The 23,866-nt window shown below is 53.5% G+C and overlaps 1 protein-coding gene across 1 annotated transcript; it reads left to right on the forward strand.

The window, feature by feature from the left end:
* Positions 1–963: 963 nt before the first annotated feature.
* PHLDB3 (pleckstrin homology like domain family B member 3) lies at positions 964–22,355 on the forward strand. The gene is made up of 16 exons (XM_070402084.1): positions 964–1,033; positions 1,537–1,903; positions 2,694–2,876; positions 2,994–3,131; positions 6,466–6,594; positions 6,753–6,917; positions 7,819–7,929; positions 8,048–8,131; positions 8,451–8,561; positions 14,385–14,484; positions 14,629–14,719; positions 14,805–14,892; positions 15,320–15,376; positions 19,667–19,886; positions 20,604–20,689; positions 21,924–22,355. Exons 2-16 carry the CDS (start codon positions 1,670–1,672, stop codon positions 22,056–22,058), a joined length of 1,932 nt encoding a protein of 643 aa, XP_070258185.1. The 5' UTR covers positions 964–1,033; positions 1,537–1,669; the 3' UTR covers positions 22,059–22,355.
* The last annotated feature ends 1,511 nt before the right edge of the window (positions 22,356–23,866 follow it).

Raw genomic sequence — 23,866 nt, forward strand, 5'->3', positions numbered from 1 at the left:
ATGATAACACACCCTTGAAATGTCTGGGTAACTTGTGACTTCCCTTTTTCTGGAGCCCCTGGGGCACAACCAGGTGTGCTGGGTCCCAGGACAATTACTTCAAATTCCTTCATCATCATGTTAATTGTTCCTGCACCCACCTAAGTATGTGTCCATCATTTTACTTTTTATCCAATCCCAGGGGTTTCCCTGCTTTGCTTATCCCTCCTCCTTAATCTATCACCAATGAATTTCACGTAACCCACCTATGTCCCTCCTTTGATTGAAATGTATAAATACAAATGTAACCCCGCCATTCTCCGGAGCACTATATCAATTCGTTGAGGTTCTGCTTCCCGGCATATGTCAACAGTTTGGCTCAAATAAACTCACAAAAATTCTTTACAGGTTTCAATGGTTTTTTTTTTTACGTTAACACTCCTGACATCCAATCATACTTTCTCACACACCAGTTATTTTCCTGTTTTTGCCCAGAGAGGAAAGGGTCTGGCCCATGCACCTTTAACCTCTCTCTTCCACCCCATAGCAAAGTTGCGGGGGGAGGGGGCACACTTCCCCCTGTTTCTGGGCGGGTCTCTGACTCAGCTCAGGGCACCCCCTACCCTTGCCCAGCTCCCCAAACCGGTCAGGGCCCTTCTAAAGGGCTCATTAGAGGGGAGAGGCCCCGATCTGCATTCCCTTCTTCCTTTCAGGATTCCCAGGGTCTGGGCATTAGGGAGGCATTTATTCAAATGTGACCAAGACACCTGGCCCTCCCAGGGCAGGAATGGGGGCGCTGGAGGCAGGTTGTGGGAGGGTCACAAAGCTGGGTTTTCCAAGGGCGGAGCCGGGATGCCCCGTGCTGTGGCTGCGGGCGGGGCAAGCTGGTCGCTCCCTCCTCCCTCAGGAGCTGTTGGACCTGTTGTGCCCCCCCCCCCCCAACTTCCGGGGAGGGAGACGGCAGCCTCTCTCCTCCCTCTGCCCAGCCACCTGTTTCGCAGGCAGTAACAACAGCGCCCAGAGTGCAGAGGGGAGCGCGCCGAATCCTGAGCGGGTGAGGGGGTCGGGGTGCCGGGCAGCAGGGTGCTGGAGGCTGGGCTTCCTGGGTCTGCGGGGGCGGAGGAGGCTGGAGTTCGGGAATCTAGCTCCCAGGAGGAGCTGAGGGCTGAGACTCCTTGTTTGGAGACGGAGACGAGGAGCCCTGACTCCTGGGTCCCTGGATGAGATGGCATGGGCGCCGCTCTCTCATTGGGGTCAGAGCCAAGTCTACGAGGCTCCGGAGAGCAGGGGACGGGCGCCCGGACTCCTGAGTCCCCGAAGGAGAAGGAGATGGGGTCGCTGTGAGGTTGTCCAGGGCTGGGGTGCTGGAAGGCTGCTGGGAGGGTACAAGGCGCCACACCTGATCGAAGGGAGAAACCCATAGGGGGCGAGCTAGGACCCGGACTCAGATTTCGGTCTCGCCTCCGGGGGCGTGGCGCCCTAGGAGCCAGCGAATCCCTCCTATTAAAACGCCAAGCCACGCTCGGGAATGCTCAGTCGCATGCTTTGAACTCTTAGGTCTCGCCTGCTTGGAGCTCCTGGGCCCCGCCCCCTAACGTCGGGCCCCGCCCCCGGCATCAGGCCCCGCCCCCGAACGCCGGGCCCCGCCCCCGAACGCCGGGCCCCGCCCACCTGCCGCAGCGCTACGGCCATGGGGACGCCGAGCGGCCCCAAGGAAGGGTCTCCGCCGCCGCCGGTCCCAGAACACGATGTGAAGATTCAACCGCAGGGCGCACCCCAGGCCCGGGAGCACCCCAAGGGCCCCCGCCAGCTGGAGGCCCCCGAGGTCCCGGAGGAGCTTCCGAGCGGCCGAGGAGCTGAGCAGCAGGCGGAAGAAGAGGAAGAAGTGGGAGAAGGCAGCAGCACCGAGAGCAGCCGGGACGCGGTGAGGGGCCGGGAGGGCGGGACCTGGGGGACCCGGGCAGGTGACAGTGGCAGCGAGAGACAGGTATGGAGAGACAGACAGACAGAGGTCGGAGACGGTGAGAGCCCCAGAGCTCTGAAACTCCTGAGACTCAGACCGAGGGGGAGACAGGCACCTGGAGACCTGTGTGCAGAGACCAGATGGACAGAGACCCAGGGGCGGGGAGACTGGGAGACAGAGACCCCAAAGAGTCAGGGACACGGGCAGGCCAGAGGGAGAGTGACCCAGAGACAGAGACCCAGAGAGATGGGTCTAGAGACAGAAACCCAGAAACAGGGCAGAGATGCTCAGAGAAACAGAAATAGAGACAGAAGCCTTGAGAGGGAGATACTCCGAGGAAGAGAAGTAGCAATTCAGAGACAGAGGATGGATACTGAGCGGGAGAGAGGAAGACCAGAGAAATGGGGGTGGGGTGGGGGTGGGGTTAGGGTGTGACTCAGAGAGACGTGGGGGGAGAGAGAGATATCCAGGGCCTAGGAGGGCTTGACATCCAGAGAATAGGACCTGGTTAGAGAAAAATAGACATCTTCCTTGGCTTGGCTCAGTACCCCCTTCTGGGACTGTGGGGGCCCCTGGGGCCTCCTCCTGGGGCCGGGTGGTCACCGGACCTGCACCCTCCCTTGAATAAAAGTGTGGTGGCTGAATTAGGCCATGAAGACCCCCCAAGGGGTATGAGGTGGGGGACACACCTGTTTAATGACCGCTGGGGTCCGGGGCTCTCCACCTGACCGCACACACCCTCTCCTATCAGGGGGAGGCCCCACCTCCTGAACAGATCCCAGCCATGGCCCCCACACCCACCCTGTCTAAGGAAGGGGTGCGAGGGGTGGCGCAGCGGCTTCGAGGGCAGCAGCTGGAGGCCCTGACTCGAGTGGCCCTGATGGAGCAGCGAGTGAAGGAGCTACAGCGCCAGAAGAAGGAGCTGAGGATCGAGGTGAGGCTGCAGACTCCCGGGAAGCCTCCCAGTCCTTTCCTCCCAGGGGATCCAACTCCAGGCCTCCAGCACCTCCCGCCCCAGACCTCGGCCCCAGCCCTTGCCTTCTCTTCGCAGATGGAGGTGGAGGTGGCCCTGCTGCGGGGTGAGCTGGCTGGGGAGCGCGTGGCCGCCAGGCGGGAGGAGGAGCAGCTCCGGGCGCTGCTGGAGCAGCAGGTGGACACGGAGCAGGGCAGCCGGGAGCAGCGGGAACAGGTCTGTTTGTCCTGCTGGGTCTTTGTCATCCGTTTCCCTCCTTGTCAGAAGAATATTCCTGGTGGGGTCCTGGGATCAGGGGCTCCTAGGACCAGGGTTACCCCTATTCCCCAAATGGTGATACTTGGGCTGGGATGGAGGCTGTGGTGGAACAGAAGCCGCTCCTTACTTCCTCCTGCCTCCCTGACCGTGATGTTGGGGCCTCTTCCTTTGCTCTGCTCTCTTTGGTCTCTTAATGCCACATTGTGAAAAACATTAAACCAGCAAAAAAAGAAGAGTCAGATGGCCGCCATATTAGGGCATTGCTAGCTTCAGCGGTGATTAACTCCCATTCCTATTTCATATCCCTCAATTTGCTTCCCCATCCCTAGTTTTGAAAGCCCATCCCAGGCATCATATTATTATTATTATTATTATTATTATTTTGTTAATCCTCACCTGAGGATATTTTTTTCATTGATTTTTAGGGAGAGTGGAAAAGAGAGGGAAAGACAGAGAGAAACGTCGATGTGAAAGAAACACATCGGTTGGTTGCCTCCTGCAGGAGCCCGGACCAGGGCCTGGGCCGGGAGGAGCCTGCAACCAACGTACATGCCCTTGACCAGAATTGAACCCGCGACCCTTTGGTCCGTAGGCCGATGCTCAATCCACTTAGCCAAACCGCTAGGGCTATTTATTTCTTTTTAAAAAATTTATCTTTATGTTGAAAGTATTACAGATGTCCCCCCACCTTTATTTTCCCATTGACCCCCTCTATCCTGCACCCACTCCTCCCAGGCCTTCACCACACTATTGTCTGTGCCCACAGGCTATGCATATATGCATATAAGTTTCCCAGTTAATCTCTCCCCACTCCCCCAGCCCTCCACCCCACCTTCCCTCTGAGATTCAACAGTCTGTTCCATGCTTCTATGTCTCTGGATATTTTTTGTCATCAGTCTGTTTTGTTCATTAGATTCCACATATGAGTGAGATCATGTGATACTTGTCTTTCTCTGACTGGCTTATTTCACTTAGCATAATACTCTCCAGGTCCTTCCATGCTGTCTCAAAGGGTAAGAGATCCTTCTTTTTTACTGCTGCATAGTATTCCATGGTGTAGATGTACCACAGCTTTTTTATCCACTCATCTACTGATGGGCACTTGGGCTGTGTCCAGATCTTAGCTATTATAAATTGTGCTGCTATGAACATAGGGTTGCATCTATTCTTTCTGATTGGTATTTTGGGTTTCTTAGGATATATTCCTAGAAGTGGGGTCACTGGGTCAGATGGCAGTTCCATATTTAATATTGTTTTATTTCCAGTTTTCATGTTTCCAGATTGCCTCAAAAATGCCACGTGGCTGTTTGAATCAGGTCCCCAAAAGGGTTGTTTCACTTCGAATAGTCTCCACTTACTGCTGTTTTCCATATTATTTGGAGAAACCAGGTCTCTGTCCCATGGTCAGGATGTGGCCGTGTCCTTTGCCGTGTTCCTCTTCCCGCAGCAGGTGGTGGGTTAGAGGATCAGGCTGGATCAGATTCCCGTGTGTGTGCTCAGTGCTTCCCGTGTGCCGGGTCAGGGGGGGGGTCACCTCTGGTTGTCCAGACCTCAGTGAGGCCACTCTGATCTCGTCCTAAAAATCGTTTACCTAAAGGCTTTAACATCCATGCATTGGTGATCATTGCTTGGACTGGTTAACATTATAGCTTAGAAAATGGTAACTTTGTAATTCTATCACTTTTTCTCTTTGCCCTTATCTTGTATGTTGTAATTTCTTTGAGCTGGGTCCAGGCTCCTCATTCACCCTCAAAAAGCCTATATTTCTCCCAGCCCTGACTTCCCTCCTGTAATCTAGACCCATGTCCTGCTTCTTAAGATACTGGTTCCTGGATGCACCTTCCTCCCTCAGGAGTCCAAGCCCCCAGTCCCTCCTCCTTCAGACCCAGGAGTCCAAGCCCCCAGCCCCTCCTCCCTCAGACCCAGGAGTCCAGGCCCCCAGCCCCTCCTCCCTCAGACCCAGGAGTCCAAGCCCCCAGCCCCTCCTCCCTCAGACCCAGGCCCCCAGCCCCTCCTCCCTCAGACCCAGGAGTCCAAGCCCCCAGCCCCTCCTCCCTCAGACCCAGGCCCCCAGCCCCTCCTCCCTCAGACCCAGGAGCCCAGCCCCCAGCCCCTCCTCCCTCAGACTCAGGAGTCCAGCCCCCAGCCCCCAGCCCCTCCTCCCTCAGACCCAGGAGTCCAGGCCCCCAGCCCCTCCTCCCTCAGACCCAGGAGTCCAGGCCCCCAGCCCCTCCTCCCTCAGACCCAGGAGTGCAGGCCCCCAGCCCCTCCTCCCTCAGACCCAGGAGTCTTGGCCCTTCTCAGTCACCATAACCAAAGCTGACCTCAGCGACGCCCTTTTCTACATTGTCCCTATCTCACCCTCCCTTCAGTCAGTCACCAGGTCAGAGTCCTGGACCTTGCTCTGCACACCTCTTCATCGTTCACACCCAAGCCTGTCAGTCACCATGTCCGGTCCTTACTGTTCCCTGATCCTCTCTCTCTAGTCTGTCTCCTTTGCAACCCTACTGCCCAGGCCCCGTGTAGGTCTCCTCTTCATTCTTGGGGGACTCATGAAGGAGCTGGTGCCAACCCCTTGAATCCATCTCCCAGAGATCCTTTCAATCCTTCCACGGCTCCCCATTGCCCCAAGATAAAGGCTCCTTAGCCTGGTTGGTCAAACTGGACATGAGCTGTGCCCGCCTTTCCACTGTGGTCTCCCACCGTGCTCACTGTCTCTCCTCCACCACATCTTCTGCCTCCCCGACCAGAGTTTGCCCCTAAACTTCCCATACTTTTCAACTTCATGGTGCATTTGCAACATGCTGTTCCCTCTGCCCCAAATGCCCTTCCAGCTCCCTCTAGCTCCCCAGGTCTTAAATGCTCTCTGATTTTTTTGAGGCTCGCCTTAAAGTCCTTACATCCAGGAAACCTTGGGTTACCCCAATAAAATTGCCCCGCCCCCTGGGTTCCCACAGTCTCTGCATTTCATGGCCCTCATTGCCTCGGGCGGTAACTGGTTGTGTCCCCACCTGGAGCCCAGGGACCAGGACTCATCCCCCCTCTGGGTCCCAGGATCACTCACCCGGCATGGATATGTTTTGCATTCATTCATTTCTTGAATAGCTGTTTGTATGATGCCACCTACTCTGGGTAGGCCAGTACAAGAGTGAACCAGACACACGGGGTCCTGCCCTCATGGAGCCGTCCCCGGGCAGGGAGGGGTCTGAGGTCCAGCCAGCCTGGCCCTTGCTGGCCTCCGTGTCTGTCCCTTGTGCTCAGGGGAAGACTCCAAGCCTGGCTTTTCTTTCAGGAGCAGAGGCGGCTGAGCCAGGAGAGGGAGCGCGTGGAGGGTCTTCGCCAGAGACTTCGGGAAGCCCAGGGGCGGCTGGACTCACAGCCAGAGGACCAGCGTGAGCGGCTTCTGCAGAGCGTGCAGGAGGTGAGGGCCCCGTGGAAGTACAGGCCTTCAGTACCCTCCTCCCCCGAGCCCCCCAACCCCCAGGACTCAAGTCTGGGTGCTCCTTGACCAGGAGTCTGGCCCAGCCCCTTCCTCTCCTGAGCCCTGGGGGTCCAGCCCTTTTGCGTTTCTGCCCACAGATCAGGGAACAGCTGGACGTGGCCCAGCGTGCCTACGAGGACCTGGAGTTCCAGCAACTGGAGCGGGAGAGCCGGCGGGAGGAGGAGGATCATCGGGACAGCCCTGGCGTTTGGGCGCTGGACCCCAAGGTCCAGGAGCTTCAGGCCAGCGTGGCACAGCACAGGGTGAGCTGGGCTGCACTAGCCTGCCTCCCTCACGTCACCCGCTGGCTTTTCCACTCGTTTCTGGCACTTTCTCTGTTTCCTACCTGTGTCACTTCGCAGTAGTAACAACAAACAACAATAGCTGATGTTGACTGAGCATTTACTGTGCGCCGGGCACACAGTGACATTTCATGGGCATTTAGTCATCGAATCCTTACAGCCATCCTAGGCGGCACAGCTTATTCCCCCCATCTTATAAATGAAGAAACTGAGGCTCAGGGTATTCATGTAATCTTTTCCAAGGTCACTCCATCTGTCAAGGACAGAGCTGGGATTTGAACCTACTCGGTCTTCACCACTACACTCCATGCCTGTCAAACCCGAGTCCAAAAGGACCTCCCGCCAGTCCTTTCTGGGCGCCTCACGTCCTAGGGGCCGACTCAGGCCGCTGGGAAAAGCCACGTGTCTGGTTCTGCTGAACACAAAGCTTCCTGCAGTTTTGGATGGCAGAGTTCTTCACCCCTGTGTCTGGGTGCTTTCCCGTCTCCCTCTTCCTTTCCTCTGTCTCACACAGCTCTGTCCGCCTCGGTGCTGTTTCTGCCTTGTTTTCTTTCTCTGCATCTCTGTCTCTTGGGATCTGTCTGGGTCCTTCTTCCTGTCTCTCTTCCGGTTTGTTTTCTGTTTGTCCCTTTCTCTCTCTGGATCTCAGTGTCCCTTGGTCTCTCTGTATATCAAATCCTCCATCCCCTCTCTGGACGCCCCCAAGGGAAGAAGGCGCCAGGGAGTTTAACTCTGAGTCCCTCCAGCCCCTCCCAGGTCCCAGGGTCTCTGTTATGGGGTGGTTCTGTGGGAGCCACTGGGGACGCTGGGGACGCTGGGGACGCTGGGGCAGCTGAGTAACGAGGGCCCTGGGGTCCTGCAGCGCCGGATTCAGGTGTTGGAGGAGCAGCTGAAGTCGCTGGGAGAACAGATGGCAGCTGAGAGCCGGGGGCTGAGCCAGAAGAAGGAGGAGGCCCTTCAGGCCCTGACACAAGTAGGTGGCCCCCAGTCCACTTGCCCCCCTCCCTGGGGCATCCGTCGCCTCCCTGAGGCTGGGATGGCCCATTCTGCCTCGGAGGTGTGGCGGCCTGTGATGTGTTGCCTTCCCCTAGGAACGGAGCCGACTGCTTGAGCTGAATTGCTTTCAGGGAAGCCCCGGCGGAGACTTCTCTGAGCCCAGCCAGGCCCTCACTAAGGTATGGGGATGTCATGCACCTGTCAGCCCCTCCTCCCGTGGGAGCCAGGATTCTGGGCCTCTAATCCCTTTTGCCCGTGGGCCTCAGGAATTTGGGTCCCCAGCTCCTCCTCCTCAGGGAACAGGCAGTCTGCCCACAGTCCTCACTCATGCTGGGAGACTGGACAGCAAGCCCCCATTCCAGCCCTCTTGTGACTTTGGGCCTTTGTTTTTTTCCACTGAGAAATGGGCTGGCGCTGGAGACCTTGGCCAGAGTATCCTGGAACTGTGGGTCCTCTGGGGTCCCTCCAGCTCCTGCTCATCGTCACCCTCCCCCACAGCTCCTGTTCACGCAGAAGACAGACCGCCAGCTGCTGGTGCTCCAGGACCCTGCTGCGCACACGGCGGCCTCCGCCTCTTCCTGCCTCTTCTCCGTTCACAGCTCCTTGCAGGTACCTGCCCCCCCCCCCCCCCCCCCCCCCCCCCGACACACACCCCTGAATCCCACTGGACACTGTGTCTTTAGAACTCCCACTGTGGTGTTTTCTGCCACGGGGGCCAGAAAAGGTTGATCAAGGGGAGTTTCTAGTTTTAGTTTGATCAGACTCCAGCTTTATTTATTTATTTTTTCCTTCTGCCTAACCCCCATCTCTCCCCTGGAGAAATGGGAACATGTATGTGCACCCAGGAGTAAATTTTATTTTATTTTCTGTTATTTTTAAAAATGTTTTTCATTGATTTTTTTAGAGAGAAAGGAAGGGAGAGGGAGAGAGAGAGAAACATCGATTGGCTGCCTCTCACGCACCCTGCCACCAGGGATTGAGCCTGAAACCCAGGCATGTGCCTGGCGGGAATCGAACCAGTGACACTTAAGTGCTTAGGATGATGCTCAACCAAATGAGCCACACCGTTCAGGGCTGGAATAAAGTTTAAAAGCATCAGAACAGGGCATATTGATAAGAAGGCCTCCTCTCCCCAACCCACTGGCCCACAGCCCCTTCCTCAGAAGCAGCACAACTTCTTGTTTCTTGAGTATCCTTCCTTCCAGATCTTCTTCTTTTAAAAAATATATTGTTATTGATTTCAGAGAGGAAGGGAGAGGGAGAGAGAGATGGAAACATCAATGATGAGAGAGAATCGTTGATTGGCTGCCTCCTGCACGACCCCTACAGGGGATCAAGCCCACACCCGGGCATATGCCCTTGACCGGAATCGAACCCGGGACCCTTCAGTCCGGAGGCCGATACTCTATCCACTGAGCAACACCAGCTAGGGCTTTTCAGATCTTCTTAAACGTGGGAGTCCCACCTTATTAATGGGACAAAGATTTTTGAATGGGTCGCTACTGATTTTTTTAATGAAATAGAGTAGACAGTGGCAGAGTGTGGTGCCTGAGGTGGAGTGGAAGTTAGTGACAATAGTTTTGTTTCTGTTGTGTGGACATGGAGTTGGTAAGCACTTAGAAATTGGTAGCTCTTGTTATATCATGTGAACCTGTTTTTGCAGGAATGTGTGGATTAGTGACGGAGTTGGCTTTTATTGTATAACTTAATACTCTATCATGGAGATGGTTTTCCGTTGACGTATTTAGAGCTGACTCACCATTGTTAATGACTAATAATAGCAATATGAACAGTAACAGCAATACTGATGACAGCTGATACTGACTGAGTCTTTAGCGTGTGCCAGACACTGTTTTAAATGCTTCACATGATTCACTCATTTGGTCTTGCAAAAACTCTACGAACGCCCTAACCGGTTTGGCTCAGTGGATAGAGCTTCGGCCTCTGGACTGAAGGGTCCCAGGTTCGATTCTGGTCAAGGGCATGTACCTTGGTTGCGGGCACATTTCCAGTAGGGGGTGTGCAGGAGGCAGCTGATCAATGTTTCTCTCTGGTAGATGTTTCTAACTCTCTATCCCTGTCCCTTCCTCTCTGTAAAAAAATCAATAAAATATATATTTTTAAAAAACTCTACAAACTAGGTTCTTAGATCCATTTTAGAGGTGAAGAAACTGAGGCAGAGAGGTGAAGTTACTTGGCTAGCTGGCATGTGACAGGGCTGGGATTCGAACAGGGCACTCTGTTCTCAGAGCCTGCGCGCTCACCCACCCTGGGCTTCCATGCGGAAACAACTCTATTATGTCTCTCTTTTTTAATCCCCACCCCAGGATATGTTTTTATTTATTTTAGAGAGAGAGAAAGAGAGATAGAAACATCAATATGAGAAACACTGATCAGCTGCATGTCCTCTCCCCGAAACCCCTCCTGATGCCCTGACCGGGGATAGAACTCACAACCCTTTGGTAAGGAGATATGTTCCAACCAGCTCCAACCAACTGAGCCACAGGGCCAGGGCTGTCTTTTCTTTTCTTTTCTTTTCTTTTTTTTTTTTTTTTGAGTTTAGAGAGAGAGGAAGGGAGAGAGAGAAACATCGGTATGAGAGAGCCACATCGACTGGTTGTCTTCCGCATGTGCCCTGGACAGGGCTGGGGATCACAGACCAATGCTCTAACCACTGAGCAAAACCGGTCAGGGCAAGGCAGTGTTTATTAACATACATTTCATTTTCAAAATTGAGCTTATCAGCTGTTCAAGTGTGTATACATTTTTGGGGGCCACCCTGTATGTAATAAAAATATACTATTTCATCATGTGCTCAGAAGCACCCCCAAAAGTAGGTCCTATTAACTGGGTCAAGGGTGAGCAGATAATGTCTGGGAAATGAACTTTCCAGATAGTTTCCGTGGAAGCCTGATAAAGGTGGAGTATCAGCTGGGTTGCCAGGCAACCGACTCAGAGTCAATAGAGCCCTTCTGAGTAAATTGCTTACCTATAAACACTTCCTGGGAAGCTGTGTCCATTCCTATGGAGTAATTTCCTGAGTTATGGGCCCCTGTGGACAAGAAGCTTCTCAGGCCAGGTGGGCCCTGTACCTGCTGATAGGATCTCATACCCACCTTGCCCCTGGGTGTCATGGTGGGGGAGGGGGGAGGGAAGCGGGGGGAGGGAGGGCAGGCACTCTTCTGTGTGCTTTGCACGAGGTCACTCGTTTGACCCTTGCATCAGCCACAGCGGGCAGTGGGTGGTCGCCCACTTTGTGGAAGGGAAGGCTAGCCTGAGAAGGGAGGTGGCCTGCCAGAGTCACACACCCAGTGAGTGGCAGAGCCGGGTTTGAGCCGCGTCTGTCTGTGTCCATGGCCTGTGCCTTTTGGATGACGAGTGCTTCTAGGAATCCTTCGGGATCCAGTGGGCACCGTGGTCAGCACTGGTTCAGAGGGAGCAACGGGGGCGGCAGGGCACAGCAGAGTCCAGGGAGTATTTCTTCCCTCAGCAGGTAAACATACACAAGTAGATAAATGAATGTGTGATTCAGCAGGGCCCTCCTCCTTGCCCCTTCTTCTCTCTCACTCCGAGTGCTATTAGATCCTCAAATTCCACCCGGTCTTCCAGGATCATGTGATGTCTAAGATCATGTGACTGCCTCTGCTTGGGTTCAGATACCTGTCCTGCCACTTCCCAGCTGGCTGGACTTAGACCCGTCTCTGTGCCTCAGTTTACTTCACTGCAAAATGGGAGTAATAACAGCACCCACTGGTTAATGGTTAAGGCTTAGCGTGGTGCCTGGCACAAAGTGGGTGCTCAGTGAATGTGGGCTGCGGGTACCCTGATTCCAATTACAGTGATTAGTTGTGTTACAATTATGAGCATCCTTCTTCTATCCACATCCACCCTCATCTCTGGTTTTGTGACCCTGTATTGGCTTCCTGCTTCCTCACTGATGTCTTCATCTTACGTTTTGTCTCCCAATAATCTATCCCGCACACAGCAGGCTTCTGACTTCAAGCCTCCCCATCAAATGCCCCCAGTTGCCCCCGGGGCCTCCTCACCTTGGTCTGCCAGCCCCTGCCCACCTCTCCCCACCCGCCCCAGTGCTCGGCTCAGCTGCAGGAGCACTGACCGGCCAATACCTGTTCCTGTCCCAGCACCTTTGCACTTGGCTGATTCTCCCCTGGCCAGCCCGTGTCCTTGGACCGTGGGTCAATGTCCAGAGGTTGGAAGGTGACCCTCTTTTAACCCTAACGGGAAGGTATGCTTGTTGATTTTAGAGAGAGGAAGAGAGGAGAGAAACATCAATGTGAGAGAAATAACGATGTGGGAGAGCAACGTCGATCACTTGCCTTCCATACACACCCCTACGGAGGGTCGAACCCACAACCTTTTTTGGTGTACTGGGGCGACACTCTAACCTCCTGAGCCACACCGCAGAGCCAGGTTGCATTTAATTGTCATATTTATCTAAATATGTTTTTATTTTTATTATTTTATTTTTTTGTTAATCCTCACCTGAGGTTATATAGTTTTCCATTGATTTTAATTTATTTTTATTTAAAAAATATTTTTATTGATTTCAGAGAGGAAGGTAGAGGGAGAGAGAGATAGAAACATCAGTGATAAGAGAGCATCATTGATTGGCTGCCTCCTGCATGCCCCCTGCTGGGGATTGAGACCACAACCTGGGCATGTGCCCTGACTGGGAATTGAACCCTGACCTTCTGGTTCACAGGTTGACACTCAACCACTGAGCTAGGCTGGCCGGGCTCCATTGGTGTTTAGACATAGTGGAATGGAAGGGGAGAGACAGAGCGAGAGAAACATTGATGTGAGAGAGACGCATTGATTGGTTGCTTCCTGCAGCACCCCAACCAGGGCCAGAGACTGAGCCTGCAACCAAAGTATGTGCCCTTGACCGGAATCAAACCTGGGACCCTTCAGTTCGAGGGTCGACTCTCCAATCACTGAGCTAAACCTGCTAGGGCTTTATTGATTTTAGACAGAGAGGAAAGAAGAGGGAGAGATAGAAATATTGATGAGAGAGAAATATCAACTGCCTCCTGCATGCCTCCCTATTTCCCTCCCCCACTCACCTCCCCCCCCACCCCACCCTCTACTCCCCGGCTGGGGATTGAGCCTGCAGTCCGGGCATATGCCCTGGCTTACTTATTTTTTTAAAGCAAACATTCCCCTCATTCAGAGTTCAAAGGGCATGGGAGGTTATGCAGAGAAAAGGCTCTTCCACTATTATTTCTGTCCATTCAGGTCATATGGTGGGGGCAGCTGGGTGACCAATTTCTCTGTCTTCTTGGAGATGTTTGTGTTTACACATTCTGTCATGTATATATTCTCCCCCTCGTTGTGCGTAGATATGTCATCTTCACCCTGCTCTGTGCTTTCTTTTTTTTGTTAATCCTCACCCGAGGATATTTTCCCATTGATTTTTGGGGAGAGTGGAAGAGAGAGGGAAAGACAGAGAGAAACATCTATGTGAGAGAGACACATTGATTGGTTGCCTCCTGCACGTGCCCCGACCAGGGCCCCGGCCAGGGAGGAGCCTGCAACCTAGGTACATGCCCTTGACTGGAATCGAACCCGTGACCCTTCGGTTCTCAGTCCAACACCTTATCTACCGAGCCAAACCAGCTAGGGCCTGCTCTATGCTTTTACCTTGGAGGTTATTTTCTCTCTGGATATAAAAAGCATCCCCCCCTTTACTATATGGACTGCAGACTTTTCCGTGGTGCGGAAGATCCCTGGTTTATTTTCCCTGCCCCCTTCTGTGGCACTGTGGTGGCCTCCAGGCTTCTGAGGGGAAAAACCTTGAATTCAAGTCATTTTGCACATGTATGAGTATGTCCATATGATATAATCCTACAAGTGGAACTGGAGCTCAAAGATTTATGCATTTGTCATTTAAAAAAAAAAAAGAGCCAAATTGGCCTCCATAAAGGTTGTTCCAATAGAACCCTCTGCCCTCTCCCCCCACCACCCCCCCCAATTTGTGGGAGAGTGTATGGGTTTCCCACGTGCCCACACACAGTGGGTTTTTTCTTTATAGTTTTATCAGGATATAATTCACACACCATACAATTCACCCAGTTAAAAAGTATAATTCAGTGGCTTTTAGTATATTCAGAGTTGTGCAACCATCGCCACAACTTTGGGGCATGTCCATTACCCCCCAAAAGAAACCCAGACCCCTTATCCATCACCCCTCAGTTCCCTCTCTTCCCCAGGCCCCTGGCAACCACTAACCTACTTCCTGTCTCTATGGATTTGCCCTTTCTGGGCATTCCGCCGTGGGGTCCTCTGTGACGGGTCGCTCACTCGGCATCATGTGCAGGGTAGCTTTTTGATCTGTGCCTGATAGATGGTGGTTTTACACGTCAGTCAGTCCTCTGACTTCTGGTTGAGATTGAGCATCTTGTGTGTTTTCAGGGCTCCATCGGCCTCCAAAGGAATGGAAGCCTGTCCCGGAAGAGGGGAGAGAGATTGAGCCAGAGGGGATCGCCCCGACCTCTGTCCCTCCATTGTCCTGGTGAGGACCCCTATCCCGGCATACCCTCCCCCCCTTCCTGCAGCACAGGCTGGAGGAACTTGGCTTGGATGCCCGTTGGGGCGGAAGTGGAGGGAGTGGACAAGGGAGAATCCCAGCCTCCTAGCCCCACCTCTCCTCCCCCAGGACCCCTGGAGGCCTCAGCCCTCCCACCAGCAGCAGGAGACTCTGGGAGACACCCACTCTATCAGCTGCTGAACTGTGGCTCTGGGAATAGGTGAGCCATCCCGGAGAAGGTGGGAAGATGGGGGGAAGAGGCAGGGCCACTGTAACCTGCCCTGGCCTCTGTCCCCTCCTCCTAGCTGTGGGGCGCTCTACCCAGACATCGCCCGCATGGAGCGGCTCCTGCAGCAGGCCGTGGCGGAGCGGGAGCGGCTGCTCAAGGCCAGGGTGAGACCCCAGACCCTCCTGCTTAGGGTCAGGAGATTCAGCCACACCTCTTCCCTCTGACCCAGGAGTCCAAGCCCCAGCCCCTCCTCCCTCTGACCCAAGAGTCCAGGCCCCAACCCCCTCCTCCCTCAGACCCAGGAGTCCAGGCCCCCAGCCCCTCCTCCCTCACACCCAGGAGTCCAGGCCCCCAGCCCCTCCTCCCTCAGACCCAGGAGTCCAGGCCCCCAGCCCCTCCTCCTTCAGACCCAGGGGTCCAGGTCCCCAGCCCTCCTCCCTCAGACCCAGGGGTCCAGGCCCCCAGTCCCTCCCTCAGACCAGGAGTCGAAGCCCCCACCCCCCTCCTCCCTCAGACCCAGGGGTCCAGTACGTTTCCCCCCCCCAGATCTTATTGGTTAGTATCATCATTGACTCCTTCCTGAACCCACAGGAAGGAACAAGAAGGACCACAGAAGGTTCCTCAGGTCCCGCTGTTCCTGCCATCATGGTCAGTCTCCTACCCTCGCCCCACCTGTCCCCCGCTCCTTTTCGCCCCCTGGCTTCTGCCCTTTCTTACCTCACCCTTTCCTCTCCAGGGGGCACAGAAACGTGTCCTGGGCTTGGCAAGGGAAGGGGAACTAAAAAGACGTAGCTTCCGTTCCCACTGTGATTGTCTGTACCCACAGCACCGTTGTCCCTGGGCACCGTGCTCCACTGCCCCGCACCTCAGTGTCCTCTCCTGTGAGTGGGTGACAGTGTCAGCAGTGACTGCAAAACGGGGGCAGCTACATCCTGGGGCGCTTAAAAGTCATTTAAAGTTTTGTTTGTTTGTTTATTTTTGGTTCTTTTAAAGTACTGTTCATTATAGAACTATTCAGGCATATGCAGAAGTAGAGAGAATATACCCCGAGATGCCCACCACACAGCTTCAGTGAGGAGCCGTGTTGAGTCTTGTGTTGGTTGCCAGCTTTGTTTACTGACCCACACTGACTTCCCACTCTGCAGTGGAATATTTTACATCAAATTGCAGATATCCTATCATTTCACCCATTCCTCACTGTGTATCTCCAATATATGAGTATTGTTTAACATAAAAATCCCAGTCATAACTTATCAAGACTATTAATTCTGTGACATCCTAATACCTGGTCCATATTCACATTCCCCTAATTGTCTCCCAAGTATCACAGGGACTGTGGTTATTTCCATCTAGATCCAAACAAAGCCCTCACAATACATTTTTTAAATGTCTCAGATCGCTGAGATTAAAAGTCCTCTCTTTCCACTTTTTTTAAAAAAAATCCTCACTTGAGGATATGTTCCTTTACTAATTTTAGAGAAAGAGGAAGGTGGGGGGGGGGGGGGGGAGAGAGAAACATCAGTGTGAGAGGAACCTTGATCAGTTTCCTCCTGCACACGCCCTGACTGGAATCGAACCTGAAACCTAGGCATATGCTCTGACCGGGAATCAAACCCATAACCTTTTGGTGTATGGATGACACTCTAACCCACTGAGCCACCCAGCCAGGGCCCCACTTTAAAAAAAAAGTATATATAATATATACTTTTATATGCATTATATATACTTTTTTTTATTGACTGCAGAGAGGAAGGGAGAGAGAGAGAAACATCAATGATGAGAGAGAATCATTGATCGGCTGCCTCCTGCATGCTCCCTACTGGGGATCGAGCCCACAACCAGGGCACGTGCCCTGACTGGGAATCAAACCCTGACCTCCTGGTTCATAGGTCAGTGCTCAACCACTGAGCCACCTCAGCTGTGCCCCAGTTTTGTTGTTGTTGTTAATCCTCACCTAAAGATATTTTTCCATTGATTTTTAGAGAGAGTGGAAGGGAGGGAGAGAGACAGAGAGAGAGAAACCTTGATGTGAGAGACACATCGATTGGTTGCCTCCCACAAGGGCCCCCACCTGGGCCGGGATGGGGCCTGCAGCTGAGGTATATGCCCCTGACCGGAAACGAACCCAGGACACTTCAGTCCGTGGACCGACACTCTATCCACTGAGACAAACTGGCTAGGGTCCCACTTTTTTTTTTTTTTTTTAAATGCCATCTTTTAATGGGAAAAATCGAGTCTTTTATCTTGTAGGGTTTCTCACACTCTGGATTTAGCTGCAAGGCTACATATTAAAATGATATGTTGACCTCTGCGTTAATACATTTCTGTTGTAAAGAAGGGGACAAGGGACATCTCTAGAGCCCGCCTCCCGTCGCGGCTGCAGAGGCGCAGGCGTTTTCTGCGGTTAAAGAGCCTTGGAATTTTCTCACACTTTCCCACGCACCCTGGGGAAGCCATGTTTTGTGAATTTATTTTTCTTGGAAGTGAGCACATTGTTCCCAGCCTGCTTTCTGTTTTCCCAACCATGGATGCTTTCCTTCCTCATTTCTCCTCAGTTGATGGGTGGCAGCAGTGACCAAAGTGACAACCCCTGCCATGGGGGAAGCTGGCGTTTCTTGGGAGGGAGACAGACAGGAAGCTGCATCTGGCAGTAAAATAAGGAGCCTGTCGGCTGATAAGAGCCAGGGAGTAGATAGCGCCCGAGGGGTGGCAGAGCCACAAGCTCCAGCTCATTAAAAATGAAGCGCCCTGCTTCGTGGCAGCATCACTTATTAACTAGAGTGTCCCTGGGTTCGCACTAAAAGGAGAACCACCCGGTGGGAGAGCCTGACAGAAGCAGCCCCAGGAGGAGGGTGTGGTGACCTCGAGTTCAGTTCAGGGAAACAGGCTCTGAGAGGGGGAGGGGTTCTGGGGGGCTGACACAGGTGGGCAGGGGGGAGTCGGGAGTCCCGAGCCAGCCCATCCGGCTCTCCTGGATCAGGGCCGACTCCACCACGTCCTACCTGGGTGGGTCACCTCCTTTCTAAAGCCTCAGTTTTCTCATCTGTCAAACGGGAACAATAATGGGTGGTTTGGGAGAGGAACCGAGGTGACGGCTGAGATCACTCGGTACAGTGCTGGACGCACCGGGGGCCTTCCGTACACATTGGTGATCTGTAGTATGACTGTGTGGATTGGGCGACATGACCCTCATGCTTCCAAGCCCCAGCGGGTGTCCTTTTAACTGTCCCTGCACCTCCTGTGCATTCTGCCTGCTTCTCTTCATTTCCCCGCTCTTCTCCTGCTCGCTTTCCCTGTCTCCATCCTAGGGGGTCTCATCTGTTTCTCACCACTTCTTGCTCGGGCCTCGCTTTAGTGTTCTCAGCCCTCAATACTCAAAGTGTGGTCTGTGGACCAACAGCATTAGCGTTCCTGGGGCTTGTAAGACGTGCAGAACCTCACCCCACCCCAGACCCCACCTGGGATGACTGAGTCTGAGCTTGCCTGTTAACAAACGCCCCCGTGGCTCTGCTTACACGCTGGGCTTAGCCATGCCCAGAGCCTCATGACTACAGGGTCATTTCAGTCTTTGCAGGGATCATTCGGGAAGAGGAGGTCTGATGGGCTGGGCCTGGGAACAGTAGAAACTTTCGTGGCCTTAATTTAATTCTTCTCCCCTTCCTGGCCACCGGAGACGACCACTGCCTGGGAGTCCCGTCTTGGTCAGCTCTGGCTTTGTGACGTGGGCTTAGTGACAACCTCTCTGAGCCTTGGTTTCCATTTCTTTAAAATGGGGATAAAGCCCTGGACAAGTAGTTCAGTGAGTTAGAGCATCATCCCAATACACCAAGGTGATGGTTTGATCCCCAGGCAGGGCGCATACAAGAATCACTGATGAATGCATAAGTAAAGGGAACAACAAATCTATGTTTCTCTTCCTCTCTATTGAAAAAAACAAAACAAAACAAAAGAAAAATGGGGGTGATAATGTGCTTACCCCCAGAGGGTTTGAGTGGGCAGAGGAGTTACCCCTATAAAGTGCTCAGCATAGGGAATAGTCACTAATTTAATCACAACAACAACAGTAATGGAACCCGTGCTCTTGTGTATTGATCACTTGCTGTTTGGTCCCTGGTTTGCAGGGGCGGAATATGGGGGTCCCACTGTGGAGACCCTCACCGAGGGGTCCCTCACTCTCTGATTTGCCTTTGGTGTCAGGGTGAGCTGTTAGGTCTTGAAACCCTGGGTTCCGGTCCCAGCTCTGCCCCCTGAGCTCTGGGTGACTTCAGGTAGATTACTTCATCGCTGTACCCCAGTTTGCTCCTCTGTAATATGGGACTCAGAGTAGCCCTGTCCCAGGGGCGGCAGTGGGGAGTCAAGGAGTTGATGCTGGTACATCTCTGGCAGTTTCATAGTCAGTAAATGTAGCTGTCAGGTTCATCATTATGATTGTCATTTAAAAAATATATTTTTATTGATTGATTTTAGAGAGAGGAAGGGAGAAAGAGAAACATCGATTTGTTGTCCCACTTATTTTTAAAAAATATATTTTTATTGATTTCAGAGAGGAAGGGAGAGAGAGATAGAAACATCAATGATGAGAGAGAATCATCAACAGGTGCCTCCTAACCGCCCCCTACTGGGGATCGAGCCGGAAACCCGGGCATGTGCCTTGACCGGGAATTTGAGCTGTGACCTCCTGGTTCATAGGTCAACGCTCAACCACTGAGCCATACTGGCTGGGCTTATTGATTGATTCTTGTATGTGCTCTGACCCGGGATCAAAGCCACGACCATGGCATATAGGGACCACATTCTAACCAACTGGTCGTTGTTAATAATACTGTTTAAAGGCTGTAACAGGCCTTGCATGTGTGCAGCTGTGACCAGCTTCCCTGTGGGCTCCAGGCTTCAGGACCCGCTCCTGACCCCATGCTGCCCCCTTCGCTTCTTTCCCAGGCCCCGCCCACGCTCCCACCCCGCCCTCCTGGCCCACGGGTCTTGGATCTCCGGCAGCACCTGGAACGCTGGGGCCACAACCCGGAAAACTGCCCACATGTCCAGGTGTCTGGGGGCTGCTGCCGCGGGGCCCTGGTGAAGATGGGTGGCCGCATCAAGACCTGGAGGAAGCGGTGGTTCTGCTTTGACCGCCAGGCCCGCCGTCTGGCCTACTACTCCGGTAAACACAGCCTGGCGCTGTGGGGCCCGGGGCCCAGGGCCAGCACACTCAGGGGCCTTCCCCCCAGACACCTAGGGGTCCCAGCCCACATCCCCTTTCTCTCTTAGGCCCATGGGTCTGGATCCCCAGGACCCAGGAGTCTAGACCCCCCACTCCCCACTCCCCCCAGGGCCCAGGAATTTGGTCCCTACTCCTTCCTAACCCACCACAACTCAGGAGTCTGGGCTCCCACCTTCCCTTTCCCCCAGGACCCAGGAGTCCAGATCTCCACCCTCTTCTTCCTCCTATAGAAAGCCTACCTCAGTCACATGGATAAAGTTTTGTACAGTTCTGGGTCCCAGACCCCATTTTCCTAAGATACCCAGGAGGAGTCAGACCCACATTTTCAGTGCCCCCTCCCCCCCACTCCATCACCAGGAGTCTAGGCCCCTCTCGCTTTTCCTGTAGGGGAACCAATGAAGCAGACCTCTCCGTGAGTGTCAGGGACCAAGGCATTGAGGGAGCTGGGATTCCAACCCCATTCGCTAGCCTTGTCCAGCCTCCCCACCAGTTTCCCATTTAGCATCAACATTCATTCACCCTCCAACTCTAGACTTGGGCCCAGTGACCCCCACCCTGCCCAGCACACACACGTGCGCATTCACACACACACACACACACACACACACACACACACACCTCACTAGCTCTGTTTCTTTCCCTACATCCTTCTGTCAGATAAAGAAGAGTCCAAGCTCAAAGGCGTCATCTACTTCCAGGCCATCGAGGAAGTCTATTATGACCACCTACGCTGTGCTTTCAAGGTGAAGTCCCCGCTTGCCCCTACCCTGTCCTGGTCTGAGCCCCTGCAGTCAGGCCTTAGCTAGTCCCCGGGAAAGGCCCTCCACAGCCCCCACTGTCGGGGTACTCCGTCCAGAACAGGGGATCAAACAGGTCATTTCACTGCAGGGGTCAAACATTAAGAGTGCACTCTCTGGCTCTCAGCCACTGTTACTTTTCTTGGAGCAAAAGATTTAGATCAGCGGTTCTCAACCTGTGGGTCGAGACCCCTTTGTGGGTTGAACGACCCTTTCACAGGGGTCGCCTAAGACCATTGGAAAACATATATAACTACATTACGATTCATAACAGTAGCAAAATTACAGTTATGAAATAACAACAAAAATAATTTTATGGTTGGGGGTCACCACAACATGAGGAACTGTTCTAAAGGGTCGAGGCATTAGGAAGGTTGAGAACAACTGATTTAGAGCAAAAATTTGGCAAACTGATGCGAAGCTGGAGATACATTACTGAAGACGGCAGGGTGAGGGCTGGGGCAGCCTGGGAGCATCTAGGAGACAATGGCTTCAGCTTCGGTCCAAAGTTGCCAAATGGGAATGGGCCCCATGTCACATCATTTCTTTTTTCCCCTAGAGGACTCAGGAAGTCAAACGTTTATGACAGTGCAGAGCCACCGATTTAAATGTTGGGACCTGGTACAGGGTGTGGAAATAGGTGGGGAAAGCAACCAGTTGGGACATCAAGGAAGTGACTAACTTCCTTTTGCCAGCCTTAGTTTTCTCACCTGAAAGATGAGCACACTTGAGCCCATTTCCTCAGAGGTCAGAAGGCTAAAGTCAGGTGGTGGATGTAAGGGATTTACTGAATTCGGGTTTGGCACGTAAGAACTCAGTGAATGGGTTGTAGAACACGCCAGCTTTCCCCAGTTACAAACCAGGGAGACCTACATTTTGGAGAGGGGAAATCTGAATGCTTAGATTTCTAATATAGGAAAAGTTAGGCTGGGGGGTGGTGGTGGGGAAACATGGGATTCCTCCTTTTAAATTCCTCTCTCCCCAGATTCTAAGCCCCTTAGATGTGTTAATTCATCTAATCCTCATAACCCAATGAGGTAGGCAGCATTATTTAGGAAGGCGGATGGGGAAACAGATTCTAAATAACTTGTCCGATGCCACACAGCCTTGTATAAGTCCCAGGGCTGGGGTTCCAGCACGCATGCTCCCTTAACCACCTCCACTCCACCACTTCTCCCAGAGCCCCAGCCCGCGCCTGACTTTCTGCGTCAAAACCTATGAGCGCCTTTTCTACATGGTGGCACCCAGCCCCGAAGCCATGCGTATTTGGATGGACGTCATCGTGACCGCGGCCGATGAGAACCACGTCCCCTGAGCGGCACCACCCTCTTGGGGGACGACCAGCGAGGCCCCGCCCACTCCGGGAGCCTGGCCCTGCCCCTTTGGAACTCCGCTGGGAATTCTGCAGGCGCCGCGCTCTGCTGGCCTGAGCCGCGCTGTTCTTTCTGGGCTGCAGGTGCCTTCCCCGGGCGGACAGACGGACGGACGCCGGGAAGCCGGCCCTGGGGCCCTGGGGCCCTGGGGCCCTGTCGCTGGCAGGAGGAAGATTGCGGGGGCGGGAAGGAACTATTTATTGGTGCTCCTGTATATCGAATTAAACATGGAGGAAAAATTGGTGGTTGTTTGTTCCAACCCAGGCCTTTGTGCCCCTCGGCCCCTTAGGTCATCCGAGTTATAGGTCCCTCTGAGAGCCAAGTATCCCGCAGCCGTTCTCTCTTTAAAAATGGAGGCTGTCAACTAAGGCCAGGCTGGAAGAGGGGCGTGGAGAAGCATGGGTTCTTAACCTCTGGGATTTTTAAATTATTTTTATTTTTTAGTTGAAGGCCTACCTGCTTCCACCCTTTTTGATTTGACTGGGCTCTTGGCAATTACTAGGAGCTCCTAGGCTCCTGCCCCTCAGGCCTTGGCACATGTTGTTCCCTCTGCCCTGCCCTAACCAGCTAGCTCCTCTTTCTTCAGGGCTTAGTTGGGAAGCTGGTCCTGACTGCCAGGCTGGGTCGGGCACCCCTTGGAGCTCCCCTGTCCCGTCCCTGCACACCTAGGTTATCACAGGTGATGGATTTATGTCCTTACAGACTGGGAGCTCCATGAGGGCAGAGCCAGGGCTGTCCTGGTCCCTGCAGTGTCCCCAGCAACGTGGGGCACATTTCATTCCGTGAAAGTGAAACAAAACAAAACCAAAACCCCAACTTCCCTTTCACCTCTTGGTCGTTGTATATACTGTTGCTTTTGCTTTGACAGCTTTCCCCACTCCACCCAATTTCTACTCATCATTTCAGTTTTAGCTCAGATGTTTCCTTCTCCAGGGAGCCCTCCCTGATTCTCGTGGCTGAGTCAGATGCTTCCTCTGGGCTTCCCATCCCAGCTCTGATCACTCATCACAGCCTGACTGCTCCGGGTCATCACTGCCGAGGAGTGTCTCCGAGCTGGTTGGGAGCCCCGGAAGGCGAGGATGGGGCTGTCTCGGTCACTGCTGAGTCTCGGATGCACAGCAAAGGGCCTAGCGCAAACTAGCTGTTGAGGGAATGTCTAATGGCTGAATAAATTGATGGGAAAGAGATGCCGAGACTGGGGACAACGGTGAACAAGGCAGACATAGAACTCGATGCTTTAGGTCTGACCCTAGGTGTCTCCTCCTCCAAGAAGCTCTCCCTGCTCCCTGGGCTGTGTCAAGGGTCTATTCTGGGCTCCCACAGTCCCCCAGGCTCCCCCACAGTGACCACTCTAGGCTGTCACTGTGTGGAGACAGTCTCCTCCCCCCCCCCCCCCCCCAACTCTGGCATTCTGTCCTTCTGGGACCTAGGTGTCCTGTCTGTCCTGTCCCAGGATTCCTTGGGGATTCAGAATTGGTACTTCTGAGTTCCAGGAATGCTGGCGCCCTAGTCCCCAGGCCTTCAGTGACCCCAGGTGGCCCTCCAGGTGGGAGATGTCTGCGTTCTTGGGTCAGTTCATCCCCCAGCCCCTCTGCATATGGCACGTACTGGGCCAGCTTGGTGGCCTGTGACCAGTGTGGTTGACAGGTCCCAGTCAGAAGAGCCCTCTAGGATGAATGCTCTGTGGTTGCTGCTTGGAAAGTCTTAATTTTGTATTTGAATTTGTGTTTTGTAAGTGAAGTCTGGAGCG

Source organism: Myotis yumanensis, unplaced genomic scaffold, assembly GCF_028538775.1.
Source record: "Myotis yumanensis isolate MYYU_CA2020_CCGP unplaced genomic scaffold, mMyoYum1.0.hap1 SCAF_23, whole genome shotgun sequence".
NCBI classification, from domain to species: domain Eukaryota; kingdom Metazoa; phylum Chordata; class Mammalia; order Chiroptera; family Vespertilionidae; genus Myotis; species Myotis yumanensis.

Excerpts from the sequence above, each read along its gene's own strand:
- PHLDB3 (XM_070402084.1), top strand. The coding sequence starts at position 1,670 with ATGGGGACGCCGAGCGGCCCCAAGGAAGGGTCTCCGCCGCCGCCGGTC. Across the intron at positions 8,562-14,384 it reads CCGTTCACAGCTCCTTGCAG|GGCTCCATCGGCCTCCAAAG; the intron begins GTACCTGCCCCC and ends GTGTGTTTTCAG. Across the intron at positions 20,690-21,923 it reads ACCTACGCTGTGCTTTCAAG|AGCCCCAGCCCGCGCCTGAC; the intron begins GTGAAGTCCCCG and ends CACTTCTCCCAG.